Source organism: Phodopus roborovskii, unplaced genomic scaffold, assembly GCF_943737965.1.
Source record: "Phodopus roborovskii unplaced genomic scaffold, PHOROB, whole genome shotgun sequence".
Lineage (NCBI taxonomy): Eukaryota > Metazoa > Chordata > Mammalia > Rodentia > Cricetidae > Phodopus > Phodopus roborovskii.
This window is the reverse complement of record NW_026126418.1, coordinates 20,735,700-20,750,979: the sequence shown is the minus strand read 5'-3', so window position 1 is coordinate 20,750,979 and position 15,280 is coordinate 20,735,700. Positions and strand designations below refer to the sequence as shown.

Sequence of the window (15,280 nt, the reverse complement as noted above, 5' to 3'; positions counted from 1 at the left end):
AAATTCCAGAGCTCAGCTAAGTTTTCCATGAGAGCAAAGGTTTTGTTGTTGTTGTTAAGTTTTCGTTACAGTTTTATTTATTTTGTGTGTTTACATAGGGGTGGAAGTAAAGGAACAAATTTTGGCAATTTTCTCTTTCCATTATTGTAGGTCCTGAGGATTCAACTAAGGTCACCCGTTTGGCTTGGTGGCCGGTGCCTTTTACCTTCTGAGTTGCATGGATCAAGTGTTTCATCAGAAAGGGGGCTGCCTGGGCACTAACAAAGAACACTAGAATATCCTTCTAGTGGATATTCACACACATTGTAAGGAACGCTGGCTCCAAGTAGACCATCCTCACGGAGACTTGCAAAAGTCTCCTGGAGGAATACCAGTGTTTCCCACAAGAGGAAACATCTCATCAGTGGATCGGGCATAGCATCTGTCCATCATCAGAGACCATGTTTCTTACGTGGGAACATATCTGATTTCCCTTCCCTGGTGCTCGGGAATGAACCCACAGCTTCATATATGCCAGAGCAGTCCTCTCTTATAAACTGAGATTCCATACAGTGAACAAAACTAGGCAAAACCAGCCAGAGTAGGGGATCAAGAGTGCCACCCATTGGCCAGGCTGCAGCAGCCCAGATGGGTGAGATTTCTAGAGATAGTCTCTACTTGCCTTGTAGAAGTACCCCACTGCGTGCGTGCGTGCGTGCGTGCGTGCGTGTGTGTGTGTGTGTGTGTGTGTGTGTGTGTACTTGAAAGAGAGGGAAAGAGAGAGAGAGGGGTGAGAGATAGAGGGGCAAACAAGGGAGGTTGAGGGAGAGGGGGGCTGAGCCAGAGAGCTTGAGAGAGATAAGGGCCAGTGAGAGGGGAGTGAGCAAGCGAGGGGGCAAGATAGAGAGAGAGGGGTAAGCTAGAGAGAGAGAAAGAGAGTGGGGGCAAGCAAGAGAGAGAAAGGTGAACAAGAGAGAGGGATGAGAGAGGGAAGGGCCAGGAAGAGAGAGAGAGAGAGAGAGAGGGAGGGAGGAGAGAGGGGGCAAGTTAGATGGGGAGAGGAAGAGGGGAGCGAGAGGTAAGCAAGAAAGAGGGAGGGGCGAGCGAGAGACAGAGAGGGTGAGAGAGAGGAGAGCAGGAGAGAGCGGGCAAGCTAGAGAGTGGGGGTGAGCGAATGGGGAAGAGTGAGAGAAGGAGAGAGTGAGGGGAAGTGAGAGGGGGGAGAAGAAGAGAGGAGAGAGGGGTGAGCAAGGAAGAGAGGGGTGAGAGAGAGGCCTGAACGATAGATAGAGGGGCAAGTGAGAGAGAGAGAGCAAGGTGTGAGCGAGACAGAGATGGGCAAGCCAGAGAGAAAGAGTGAAAGGGGCTTAATGAGAGAAAGGGAGAGAGATAAGAGAGAGGAGTGAGATCTTAGAGAGAGAGAGAGGAAGGAGAGAGGGAGAGGATAGCCAGAGGTAGGAGAGACTAGAGGGGGAGAGAAAGGAGAGAGATGGGAGAGGTGGAGAGAGGAGAGGGAGAGTAGGGGGAGAGAGAGTGAGCAGAGAGAGGAGAAAGAAGAGGGGGAAGGGAGGAGAGAACAGATAAAGATGGGAGAGAGAGAGAGGAGAGAGAGCAGAGTGTGAGGTAAGGAGAGGGGAGAGGGGGGGACAGAGAGAGGAGAGAGAGAGGAGAACCTGGCGAACTGCCACCCGTAGCTTCAAATGCAGCTCTGGAGCATCAAGGAATGAGAGGAACTTTACAAAAGTACTTTTAATGCTTTGGAGACTGGTGCCACCTGTTTCGTGCCTGGTGGCACATAAGCACCTCAAGGCCATGGTTGTCATCGGGGCCCTGCTTCCTCCACCGGCATGGCTTTCCCATTCATTTCTTTTTTGTCTTCACCAGCCCTTTCTGCACAAGGCTACGGTACAGCTCCTGGATGTAGGTGTAGACACACTTGGAGTCTGGCACTGCCAGCCGCACCATGTCATCCACTTCCAGCAGCTGGGCACAGTCGGCTAGTTTCCTGAGGAGTAGAATGAGGAGCATAGGGTCAAAGGGGAAGAGGAAGCCAAGGAGGCAAGTGAAGGCCACCAGGTCAGCCATCCCAGTGTGTGCTGAGTGTTAGCAGAGGCCCCTGTGGGGCCAAGACTAAGACCTGTAGTTTCAATGCACCTGGGTCTCCATAACCTCACATGGGGACCTCTGTGTTGTAGTATGCCTTATTTTCCTCCTTGTGCATAATTACTGCTGTGCTCTGGATTGGGGACAGCAAATACTTAAGTAGACAGGATATGAATCCTTTGTAGTTTGCAGCAACCCTAACAGCTCCATTCAATTAGATCACCTATTTGTTAAGCACCTACTGTGTGACAGGAGGTCTTCTGTTTGTCAGTAGTGAATAATCAAAACTGTTCTCATGGTACTAACAGTAATCAAACCCATGAAGCAGAAGGCATATGTGAGAGGAGAAAAAGATAGCAGAAAAGGGCCACTCTATGCTAGAGAGGGCTCGTGATCATTTTTATGTGGTGCTCTATAGCAGGTAGAGAAAGAACATTTGCAAAGGTCCTTTGCCGGACCTCTGTGTGATGCAGGACTGCTTGGCATGTTTTCAGATGGCAGGGAACACAGCAAGTCCTCCTTTTCTAACGTCTCAGCTGCATTTTGAGGCTACTTGATATCCTTGGCTCTGCTGAGGCTGATAAGCTGGGCTAATCACTGCTGGGGCCTCCCTGCTCGGTGCCAGGTGTCTTATCAGGTGATCCCGGGAGATGGTCTCCCGTTACTCCTCTTTATCGTTAACAAGCAGAGGAGGAACTGAGCTCAGAGGGTTTGGTGCTTTGCCCAAGGTGAAAAGAGTGTAACAGCTGGGACTCAACCCCAAGCCCGCCCAGTGCTGGTGGCATTGTGGCTCTCAGCAGTCTGGGCTGCCAAAGCCAGCCAACTGTGAATGCTAGCAATGGGAGCTACAATGCCCAGCAGAATTCATCTCTTGGGGCAGCCATAGCTGATGTGCAAGCCACTGGCCTGGGAGCTGGGGGAGGAGCACAGACTGGAGGGTTTTGAAGAATGGGACAAACAAGCTCAATGCATACAAGGCTTCAACCTCAGCACCATGGGTGTGGACTAGAGCTGGTCCCCCAACACTGCAGAGGCGGATTCTTGATGCCTAAGGAGGAGTCTGGAACGGAGGAGGGTTCCTCCCACAGTGTAACTGATTAAGCCCCACTGCTGCTTTGGATTGGCCATTCCTTCCCTTCATCCCAGGACTTTGAGAACTAGAGAAGAGTTCTGGATCAGGGGACCAGGACATTAGCTGTGGCAGAGGCCCCTTTTCACAGATCACTTCCACAGAGGCCCCAGAGTAAGGAGAAAGGAATAGGGTTCCAAACCCTGACACCGCAAGTGTGATTCCCTGCTCTCCATCTCTATAATTCTCCCTAGCCCCATACCTGCTCAGTTGCCTGGTGCTGTCCAAAGCCTGTGGTCTTTCTCTGCTTCCCACACCTCTCTGCCTTTCTGTGGCTGCTCTGTTTGGCTTGAAAGGAGGCTTGCACTCTCTAAGTTAGGAAGGTTTGGCTGGGGCAGAGATGCCTGCTCCTTTGTTGTCTTGCAGCTTAGCTAGACTCCTAGGAGTGTCACATAGTATCTACCCTGCACAATCAATCCTCTTGTAGGACCTGGGAAGGCTCTAACCCCTCTGGCCCCCTCTGCCTGTGAGGACTAAGTGAGTGGCTCCAGACAAACACTTGGCAGATGCTTGCACTCAGTACTGGGAAGCTGAAATACGATTCAATGTTCTCTGACTGTGTCTTCCTACCTAAGGCACCCATCTCATACCACGGCAGAACACCATGAGAATGGAAGAGATTGTCAGGAATGCAGAGTCTGGCTGCAATTTTGTTGTTCTTTGCCTCTGCCTTTCCAGTTGTTGGGATTAGAGGCACATGCCACCACCACACCTGGCTATCTGGTGACTTTTAAATAACATCCTTGTGTCCTATGGCCCTGAGGTCATGCCCCAGAGACTCTCTTAGAAAGAGAGGGTTGGCCACTGATCATTTAACTGGAAGGTCTCCCCTTAATATGTATATTATGCAGCTCATGCAACCAGTGTCTGAGAAAACTTGCTGTAAAAAAAAAAGTTGTTGAGAAGTATGGACCAATATACTCTCAATTTCCTGATGAAAATGCACATTCCTCCCCACTGGTGGGTAGCCAGGCCTGGGTAAGACTACAGGGATTGGATTCACAGGCCTGATAATTTAGCACTCACATTCCTAGGGTTTGTTTGTTTGTTTGTTTGTTTACTTGAGACAGGGTCTCCTGTGTCACAGGCTGACTCCAGCTCTGTGTGTAGCCAAGGATGACCTTTACCTTTTGATTCTTGTGTCCCTAGCTCCTGGGTGCTAGGATTATTAGGGTGTGCCATTCCATTTGCTGATCAAACATGGGACTTTGTGTCTGGGAAACAAACACTCTGTAAATTGAAGTACACCCATAGCCATTGATTGATTCATTCATTGGATCTTACTATAGAATGAGGCTGGCCTCAGATCCTCAATGAGCCTGCTTCAGCTTTAGGGTGCTGAAATTATAGGCACACACCACAATGTGTGGGCTTTAGAAAATCTCCTGGCTGTCTATTAGGGGCCTGAGTTGTTCCACCAGTGGTTTAGAAGTTTCTTTCTGGGGTCATCTCCCAGATTGGAGGCAGGCAGAAGGCTGAAGGTGGTAGGAACCTCAACCCCTTTTCACCACTCTGGCAACCATATTTTTGTTTGTTTGTTTGTTTGATTGATTGATTGGTTGGTTGGTTGGTTTTGACTTAAAAGAGGCTCTCAATCCATATCTCAGGTGTGTCTGGAACTTGAGGTCCTCTTGCCTCAACCTCCTGAGTCCTGGGAATGTAGCCATGTGTCACCACACCCATTGTTTAAAGTCTTGTCTCATTTTCTTCCTTCAGTCTTGCTCTTCCTTACAATGCCCTTCCACCAGCTGCTACCCTTGACCTGTGGCTATATGAGCCTCAGCAATAATACTGGTCCCTCCAGGACCCAAATCAAATGGTAATTATCATAACAGTCGTGATGTCATTCATTATCAGACTAGTATGGTCAGCAAGTTCCAGGGATCTGCCTATCTGGGCCACACTTGGCATTTTACATGGGTCCTGGGGATGGAACTCAGGTTCTCATGGTTGTGCAGCAAGCATTTTACCAACTGAGCCATCTCCCCAGACCCATGGGTTTTCTTCAGGGCATCTGTCACTTCCTGCCATTGTATGTTACCTACATGTATGTTCTTATGACCTGTCTCTTCATTTAGACTGTGAGAAAGGAGCATAATTTCATCTGTTTGAGCCATTTATCTAAAGGTGCTAAAAACAAAACAAAACAAAACAAAAAACCTTAGATATGAGGCTGTGTGGCGGTAGCCTCAGTTTGATTACCCACATACACCCTGTGAACCCACCTGGATTCCCCTGAGGCCACCCACTTCCCTTCTGACTCTGCCATCCCAGGAATGAAGCTTACTCTGCAGTAGAGAAGGCTAGGGTAAAGTTGTGCCGGCGCTTTGTTGGGTCCAGCTCTGCATAGTCAAAGGCATCTGGGAAAAACTTGTGGATGAGGGCACAGAAGGCCATGCCGCTGCTCCAGCTGGAGGAGAAGTTCTGGATGTCCACGTGCTGAGATAGGTGGGCAGGGAATGAAGACGGAAGTGACCCTGGGCAAGAGGGCCTGGACTTTGCCTCTCATACCCTTTGGAATCTGAACCCTCAGATTTTCCACCGTACTATATAGCCCTGGGCAAAAGTGTCCCCTGTCCCTTCTGTATCCCCAGCCCATGCCCACCTCATAGTTTCTCGTCATGGCCCGGCACCACTCCAGAAGCATGTTCTTAACACCTCCAATGGCTGCCCCAGCTGCCTTTGTGTTTCGGAACAACGCAGTGGGGCCTGAGGCTGCCCTGTGAGGGGAGGGGCAAGATACAAACAGGGGATACATTCTGGGGATTCTCAGGCTACAGGTGTATGTATGTGTGGCCTGGATGGTGTCTACTGGCCCCTAGGCCTCCCTCCATTAGCCCCATCCACAGATCCTAGGGAAGTTTCAGCCCACCTTGGCTCTTGGTTTGCATCCTACCCTCCAAACTTGTCCATGATGGCTTTGCGATTCTGTGCTCGGGGTCCCCGAGGCCGAGTAGGGGCCGACACCCTGCGTTCTGGTGCTCTCTCCTTCTTTTCCTCTGTGGGTGGGGGCTCCGTGGGGCTCTGGGGCACATCACTGGGCGAAGACTCACTACATGGACAGGCCACAGAAGCACGAAAGGGGATTGAACCAACATCACAGGGTGCAGAACAGCTGGACTGGAGTGGTGGAGTTGGGGGAGACGGACTGGCTGGACAGAAGTTGCTGTCATGGACAAGCCTGTGCACTTACTCTTAGTTGGTGCACACACTCACCCTGTGCTTAGCACTGGAAAGACCAAGAAGCAATAAAGAGACTCAGGCTAACTCTGGGGAGCATGTGGTCTGTTGAGGCCATATGGGGCAGAACTAAGACACATCTGGGGTCTGACCTGAGTTTGGATCCTGGCTTTGTTCTTATTTGCTGTGTGATCTTGGGGCTGTCCCCTTACTTCTCTGAACCTCTGCTTTCCCATCTGTAAAATGGGGACAAGAATGCCTATCTGACAAGGTGATTCTACAGACGATGGGGATCAGGTAGGTAGGTAGCTGCACTTTCTGTAAAGCTGTGCAAAGCTTGTTGAGTAGTGTGATGGAAGAAGCCTTGCTGTCTAGCACTTCCGGCAGGTCGGGCACAGGAGATCTTTTCCTCATAAATCATTGGAGCCTACAATAACCCTGTGAGGTCCTTACAATTGTCATGTCCTCTTCACAAATGAGAAGAGGCTAGCTAAGTGACATAGTCAAGGTCACATGGCTGGTAAGTGCCAGAGCCATTGTCTGAACTCAGGCTTTCTGATCATTCTTATGACTAGTACTTAGAGAGCTGTAGTGAATAGTCATGGGGCCTGAGAAGGCTTCAGCCTTGGAGCAGGAGGACCAGGCACTGTCCATGCCTCCCACTTGTTTTCCTGGGATCTGTCTGAGATACAAGGCTGATGGCCAGGAATGCTGGAATTTCTGGAAAGCAGGTTCTGGGGAGGTCCAGAGAGAGGTGACAGTTGACTTCAAAAGGGGCAGGAGTTAGGAGGGGTCAGCACTCTGGGGCTTGACATTACCTGACTGAAGGACTGGTCTCACCATTAGAGTCTGGACCCAATCCATCTGGAGGGAAGGAATAGAACAGATAGAAGCTGAGGTTTTCTGTGATGTGTTCCCTGCATCTTTCTACCCCGGGTTAGCCATGCAACATCCTGGACTCTTCCTTACCTTGGCTGAGGCTGGCTCCCTCATCTGTGGGGCTCTCGGGCCACTCCTCAGGGGAGCTGGGAATCACCGCTGCCCTTTCTTCTGATTCTTTTTCCTCAGCCTGCTCCTGCTCTTCAGTGGGACTTCCTGGCTCCTGGGGCGAACAGGATCTGTGTGGGCAGCTACCCAAGGCTTTCTAAGAACTTCAGAAAGATTTGGAAGGCAGTCTGAGCCACAATCTCCATTCCTTATTCCCACTTCCAGGATCTTGATACCTGGTGGAGGAAGACTGTGCTTTCCCAAGGTGTGGTTTGTACAGAAAGTTGCCACACACTCTATTGAGAGGTAGTTATATCATGAGGGCTCTAGACGCATCAACAGACAGACTATTCCATTGCTGAATTCATATTGAATGAGCTATTACAGGTGATACGGCCTAGTTAGATGATCTATCAATGGTGGGGGGTAACTTTGTAGGGCATATATTTTGGGTGATGCATAAATGTTTTGTATTGTGTATATGATGTGATTACGTGTGCAAATGCTTTTATGTGTGTGAATATGGGCACAAGCATGCCACAGTCTGTGTACCTATGTCGGAGGACAGACAGCCTCAGGTATGTGTAATCCTTACTTCCTCCTTCTGTAAGACAAGTTCTCTTTGTTGTTTCCCTGTGCATAGTAGGATTCTCTTGTCTTGGTCTCCCATAAGGCATGCTGAGATTTCAGATGTGTTCCTCTGTGCCTAACTCATGCATGGGATCTGAGGATTTGAACCCATCTGCTTATGCTCACTTAGTTAAGAGTTTTTACCCAGTGAGTATATCTATCCCTAGTGAGGGGAATACCTTATGTTCAGGGATTTCTTCTCCTTCTCTGTCTCCTGCTTCTTGGCTGCCATAGGGAAAACATTTTCCTCTATACTGCCCTTTCACCATATTTCTGCCTTGTCATAGACCTAAAAGCAGTGAAACCAGGACTGAAACCTTAGAAACTATTAGCCAAAATAAAACTTTCCCCCTTTAAATTGATTTGCTTGGGTGTTTTGTAGTAGTAACAATAACTAAGTCCCAAATAAACAAGGGAACCAGAGAGGCCTTGATTCCAAAGGAAGAGAGAACTTGAGACCATCAATTATGCCCCACTCACCACCTGCTCCTTTCTGTCACTTTCCATCTCTTTCCCACCATCTGCCTGAAGTTCAGCATTGGCCTTCTTCTGAGATTCCGCCTCAGCCTCTTTGACAGTAACCTCTGCCTCAACACCTTCCTTGGGTTCAGACTTGACTTCATCATTCATATCCAGTTTCTCCTTAGAGTCCACATTGGCCTCTTTTCCATCAACGCTTTGCTTCTCCGAAGCCATCGTGGCCTCTTCTTTTCCCTTAACCTCGCTGAGTTCAGGTGTTATCTCTTCTTTCTTGCCAGTCTCTTGCTGAGAAGCCACAGGGTTCTCTTCCTTCCCACCCTCCTCCTTTGCAAGGTCAGCCTTGACTTCCTCTTTCCCAATGGCCTCCTCTTGCAAGTCTACTTTGAGCTTGTCTAACACATTTACTTCCTCCGGGCATTGCCCTGGCACTCCACTCTCAGATGCTGCTGTGCACTGCTGTTCTGTCTCATCTGGAGCTCCTTCTTTGACAGTTATCCCTGATGTGCCTTTGGCTACCTCCTTTGCATTGTTTTGGCTTTCTGGTGTTCCAAGATTCTCTGCAGTTGGGGAGACAGAGGTCCCATTCTCTGAGGGACTCCCTTCTGTCTGATCCATGTCTAGAAAGAGAAGACATGAAGACTTTGTCACACACAACCCCATCATGAGGTGCAGACCCTGACCTCTGAGTGTCCTGGCCCAGGAGTCAAGAAGTCTGCAGTTCTATTGTATTTCCCTTACTAGTTGGGCATGATATCACATACCCACTCTCCCTGTAGTAACATGAAGGATACAGGGCTTCTTTTGCTAAAGTGAGGCACTTTGGACCATGTTGACTTGATATTAAATGGTATTTACCCAAAGCCTTTCTGTAGACTATGGCTTTATTATTGTTGTTATTTTGAGGCAAGGTCTCAGGTAGCCCAGATTGGCCTCAAACTTTTTTTTTTGTTAAGCAGAGTATTTCCTTGAATTCTTCATTCTATTGCCTCTGTCTCCTGAGTACTAGAGCTACAGGCTTGTACCACCATATTTGACCATTATTATTATTATTATTATTATTATTATTATTATTATTATCAAATCTGGACTTCCTGCATGAAAGCCACCACTTTACCCATGAGTGAAATATCCAGCCACACACACTGTGTGTGATTTTGCTTCATTTTGATTAACACAGTAAGGTGGTCACAATTTAATACCATTGTTCCTGAACATGGAAGGAACGATTGCTGCTCACCCCTGGAGCCTAAAGCAGCCTGGCCTAAAGAAACAAACAAAATTTTTTTGCTTTTGTTGTATGGATTTTCAGTTACCTTCTATTTCTGGTAAGCAATATTGAGTTTCCATATCCAGCAGTGATCTAAAGTATCTTTTTTAAAATGCATTATTGGATTTAAAAATAACTTAATTCAAAACAAGACAAGCATTTAGGAAATTTGAGTAAAGCTGGTACAAATGTCAAATAACAGAGGTGAGGTAAAAAGATTTGGGAAGTAGCCCTGCTTGGACAGGCTAGTCTCTGAACCTTTGTGGTTCTTGAGAAAGTGAACTAGAAGAGTTTGTGTTGGTGAGAGGATAGAGCAGCATCCTCTCTTGTCTACAAAGCTGGCCTCACCTGCTCTTGGGTATAGTGGAGAAGATGATCCCTTAATTAGAGGATTCCTCTTTGAGTATGGTGTATGGTTATGGTGTGGAGGACAGGGTCAATTCCTTCACTACCTTCTCTTATTGGGGGTCTAGTTACAAAGAAAACAGTTCCCAAATAAGGTTCAGGGCATGACTCAGACAGTAAGAAAAGTGGACACCCTGTCATTGGCTAAAAATACCTCCTGCTCTTGGCAGTACTTTCTTTCTTGGTGAGAGTACCTAGGACACCTTGGTAAACTGGGACAGCACAGACAGCATGAAGACAGGATATGTTTCTGCTACCCACTTCAGTTTTCCTGTTCCTCCAGACCAGAGACCTGAGGTCTCTGTGTTTGGTGTCCTCCATTGCCTAGGAAGCAGACAGGGTTTTGTAAAGATATAAAGATTGTCCACTACCACAGCCCCTTATGGTGCAGCAGTTCCTGCCATATATTCTTGCAAGAGGAAGAAAGTGCCTGTGTGGCAGGATGCATGGGAGATGGAAGGTCATGGCACATGGACCCTGGCATTCTAGTCATGCACTTTGAGCTCAAGACATTCTCTCTGAGCTCCAGCTTTTGATCAGTTTCTAGACAGCACTCTGTAGAGGTATGGCACAGACAAAAGGCTCACTGGCAGAATGCTTTCAAGGCCCTAGATACACCCTCCAACATAGTATAAACCGGGTGTGGTGGTACACGCCTTAATCCTAGCATCTGAGAGGTGGAAGGAGGAGGGTCAGTCCTACCACATGGTGAGCTTGAGGCCAGCTGAGGCTGTGTCTAGAAAGGAAGGAAGAAGGAAGGGAGGGAAGAAAGGAAGGAAGAAAGAGAGAGAGGAAAACAAAACAAATAAGTGTTCTCTTGACAATGAGAGGAAGATGTATTTATTCACTGACCAAGGTTGTTCCAAATATAGCCAGCTTTTCACTCTCCTAGAGATGTACAGCATCATTAGCACTTAAGTAGGTATCAGGTGCCACCGAGTTAAAAAAGAAAAGAAAAAGCTGAAAATGTAGCTTGAATACCGTTGAAGTCACCTTTCCCTAAACCTGCACGGCCAAGGGTTTTCTCTTTGTCCTCTTTTCTTACTGGAATGCTTTCCATGAGACATTGCTATTGAACCCTTTGATAAAACCTTGTTCAAATCTGAATGAGCCACAAACCCTTTTCTCTCTGTTCTTTGTCCTTGTGGGGAAGGTGGTGTGAGTCAGTGATGAAAGGCATTGTGGTCTTGTGATGGCAGGATTCTAGCTCCCACTGTTTATTGTGTGACACTTGTTCTGCCTTTCCATTTCTGTAGGTAGAAATAGGTCCCTACCCATACGGACAGTGGAAGGCTTAGGACAGTATTTGGAAGGAGTCCTTAGTCCACAGCTTGCCTTGTAAAGATTGACTGTACCATCCCTGAGCCAGGGTGAGAACCTGACCTGGTCCCCAGGGATTTATGAGTAAACTGAATGCCAGTGAGATGGTAGCAAGTCCTTTTTATACCCTCAAGGGATGCCTATTTGGCTAAGACATTGCTGATTGCTTCTACTATCTTTCCCTCTAGCTGCACACTACCCACTTAGGGTGTGTGTACGTTTTGGGGGAGGGGAGACAGTATGTCTGGGAACACACACACACCTCAGCTACCTAGCCTGTTCATCACCTCTGCTTTCCCCCTCTAGGCTTGTCGTAAATAGACAAGGTGGTGAAGAAGCTCTGAATTCTGTGGAGTGGGGATAGCACTCCCTTTCCCCGGTGCTCCTGATTCTATAGCAGCTTACAGCTTACCCTGAAGTGCTCTACTTTACCTTGGTCACCCCTTGACTGACCCCTCAGAAGGGGTCACTAGACCCATTTTATAGTTTAGGAGTCTGGTTCCTGTGACTAGGAGAATTAAATAAGCCAAACCATATCTGGAACCCAGGTCCCTGAGACCATGGTTGGAGCATATATTGAAGATAGTTTTCCTGCCAGATCCTCAGCCAGTGTCCTTTCAACAGTCCCCACTTAGAAGAGAGCTCATCTCACCTGTGAGGAGGGGCCAGTGAATAAGGCTGAGGAGTTCATCTCTCGAAAGGAAGTTTGTGTCACCACTCCTTCCCTGCTTTGCTCTTTGCTTCCTTCTTCCCTCGTCCCCCTGGACCCCAACTATTACCCATATGTTGTGTCTATTTCAGCCTCCCCAATCCAGAAGGGAAACCCAAGATCCGAGCCTTCAATAGTGTGAGTGACGCTTGCTGTCTCCCACGGCCACCCAGTCTCTCTCCCAGTAGTCCTGAGGCCTCTACCTTACTACCTCAGTCCTTTCTTGGAGATGCCACTGTGTCCTAAGCCTCCCAAGACCTCCACCCTCCTCCTAAGGCTCTCTTCATAGATGGCCACTTGCAGGCTACTCTGTCCCTGACCTCATTTACCCAATTCTTTTAGGCAGCTAAAAACAGTTGATATAGTGGAGAGAATTAGGAAGGAGCCTGAATTTCTTTCATTGTCGGGTACTCTTTAGAAGATCTGGCTCTTGGAAGGAAAAGTTGGGGCTGGAAGATACCAGAGTATTTAGAAAGGGGCCCAGGGCTTTTCCTACCTGTGGGGTTCTGCCTGCAGCTTGGAAGCTCCTGCCTTGTTCTAGCTAAGTAGCCTCACTCACATGCCCTTTAAGTCTGGTGGCTTGGAGCCTCCAGCTCATAGTCCCACCTCCTTGCTTTCACCCCCCCCCCCCACTCTCCCACTCCCGCCCTTTCTAGAGGCCCAGGCTTTGGGAAGAGCATTGTTTACTGCCCTGTTGGTACAACACTTTCTCTTAGACTGGGAGGCTCAAATTTCCCCTGAAATTTGCCTGACAGGTGGCACCTTTCAATCAAGCTGCGTCTCTGGCTTGACCCTAACAGCATCTTTCCTGTGATCACCTTCCTTCCTTAAGTGCTCTGGCCCTGGAGACCTTGACAAGTAATAGCATGGCCCATACAGAACATGATCTCCAGCTCTCTGGTTGCCTATGATTATCCAGAGCCAGGTTAGACCTTTTGTGCTCCCTTAACCCTGTGCTTTCAGTCTTCCTTTAATTGCCTCCTTTACTCTTCCCTCCACAGAGCAGCCGCTAAGGGGTGGGCTCAGGAGGTGGCAAAAGGGGCAGCTGCCAACAGTTGGCTCCCACTGGACCAGGAAGCTTGAAAGCAGAGGGTCAAAAGGAGAGAGGAATTAAGAGAGTCAATGGAACATGGAACTTAGCATCTACATCATATATACCTCATTGGTTCTGTTTTGGGCAGGATTGACTGATACATGATCGGCTCTGAGTACTCTGTGTGTGTGTGTGTGTGTGTGTGTGTGTGTGTGTGTGTGTGTGTGTGTGTGTGTGTTCATGCTGAAATGAAATTTTGCTCAGAAAACAACACAAAATAAATCCTTATCCCGGCTATGTGTCATACAACTTAAGGAGGGAACCATTTGGAGAGTGTGGGCAGGGATACCCCTCCCATTTATGAAACTTGTGACTCTTCCAATTCCCCTCCCCCAGCAGGTTCCATTCAGCCATACTGGCTTGCTTCCTGTTCCTTAAATAAATCCAATCCACACTTTCCAGACTCAGGATTGGGTTTTTCTTCTGCTCTTTGTGAGACTGGCTCCTTCTCAGTGTTCTGGACCCAGCTCAAATTTCTTTCTCTCAGAGAGGTCCTTCATGATTGTCAATCTCTCTCCATCACTTTTGCCTCAACATTGCATTCTTAGCCGGGCATGGTATCACACTCCTTTGATCCTAGCACTTAGGAGGCAGAGGCAGGCGGATCTCTGTGAGTTCAAGGCTAGCCTGGTCTATAGAAGGAGTTCCAGGACAGCCAGAGCTACACAGAAAAACCTTGGCTTGGAAAAATAAAAACAAACAAAGCATTCTTAGCTAGGCATGATGGGCACACTTTAATCCCAACACTCATATGGCAGAGGCAGAAGTAGGTTATCTGTGAGTTCAAGGCCAGCCTGGTCTACAGAGAAACCCTGTCTTGAAAAAAAAAAACAAGTTTCATTCTTAAGGGTTGGAGAGATTCTTCAGTGTTTAAGAGCACAACACTTGCTGTTCTTACAGAGTACCCAGGTTTGGTTCCCAACACCCACATAATGGTTCTCAACCATCTGTAACTCCAGTTCCAGGGGATCTGATGCCCTTATCCAACCTCCAAAGGCATGTGTGTAGTGCATTACATACACTCACACAGTGTAGGCAAAACACTCACACAGATAAAATAAAAAGAAATAGATCTTTAAAATGTATTGTAAATTTTCTGTCTTTCTTTCTCCTCTATACTCTATGAAGTCAGGGAATCTGTTTTCTATGCTCACAGATGTAGACCCAGAGCTTTGTCTGGGTCTTATTAGGCTTTTGATAAATACATATTGAATTAAGGAATCAATCAAGGAAAGCAGAGAAAAGAAAAGGAACTGGGGCCAGTGTCTGGTATGATATGAAAGAGAGTTTACTTAATGAATCCAGGTTTGGGGACCAATGTTCAAATAAGCGTAACATCTGTTCCTACTATGTCTCCTCTATCCATCCAAAAATTATCTGCCAAAGACAGATGACTTCTCCCAATTTTCTCTGGTTTGATGATTTTTTTTTCTTTCCTTAACTCATTTTTTGTCCTACTAACAGATAATAAAAACAACAAGAACTAGAAGGCTGTGGCATCAGTCATCATAACTTCTCTTAGATAACCCTTTCATTCTTTGATGCAATGGTTAGTAACACCAAGTAAGTGCTGGAGACAACAGCATTGAACACAAAAGAATATTATTTTAATGTCAGAGGAGATAGCGATCACATTAAAAAGTAATATATTAGATACGACAGATTCTATAAAATAAAGTGAATCAGAGCAAATGACAGGGTTTGTGTGTGTTTTGGCTTTGTTTTATAGGGGGGGAGAATGTGTTAGTAGATACAGCAAATGATATAGTAATGAAGACCTCAAGTAAGTTTGGGACTGAAGCCTGTAACAGGGAGGAGCACAGGAGGATAGTAACTATGAAGAAGGGGGTATGATTTATGTGTTTGTTAAAGAGAGAGGATATTGGCATGGCTGGGCAAAGCCCTGGGGCAGGAGAACAACTGGAGATAAGGGAAGAAACTAGGGTTGGCATATCATTGGGATTTGTACTAGCTCATGTTGCTTACCTACTTGATAGG

General features: G+C 47.4%; 1 protein-coding gene across 1 annotated transcript; it reads right to left on the bottom strand.

The window, feature by feature from the left end:
* Nucleotides 1–1,713: 1,713 nt before the first annotated feature.
* Smtnl1 (smoothelin like 1) lies at nucleotides 1,714–12,754 on the bottom strand. Its single transcript, XM_051184362.1, has 8 exons — nucleotides 12,686–12,754; nucleotides 8,489–9,105; nucleotides 7,361–7,493; nucleotides 7,210–7,255; nucleotides 6,108–6,263; nucleotides 5,817–5,931; nucleotides 5,499–5,650; nucleotides 1,714–1,984 (listed from the first exon to the last, which is right to left on the bottom strand). The coding sequence occupies exons 2-8, from the start codon at nucleotides 9,101–9,103 to the stop codon at nucleotides 1,840–1,842; spliced, it is 1,362 nt and encodes a 453-aa protein (XP_051040319.1). The 5' UTR covers nucleotides 9,104–9,105; nucleotides 12,686–12,754; the 3' UTR covers nucleotides 1,714–1,839.
* Nucleotides 12,755–15,280: the final 2,526 nt, after the last annotated feature.

Coding starts and splice junctions, on each gene's coding strand:
- Smtnl1 (XM_051184362.1), bottom strand. CDS start 9,103: ATGGATCAGACAGAAGGGAGTCCCTCAGAGAATGGGACCTCTGTCTCC. Junction 5,932..6,107: donor ATCATGGACAAGTTTGGAGG/GTAGGATGCAAA, acceptor CTCCCCTCACAG/GGCAGCCTCAGGCCCCACTG. Junction 1,985..5,498: donor CTAGCCTTCTCTACTGCAGA/GTAAGCTTCATT, acceptor TCTACTCCTCAG/GAAACTAGCCGACTGTGCCC.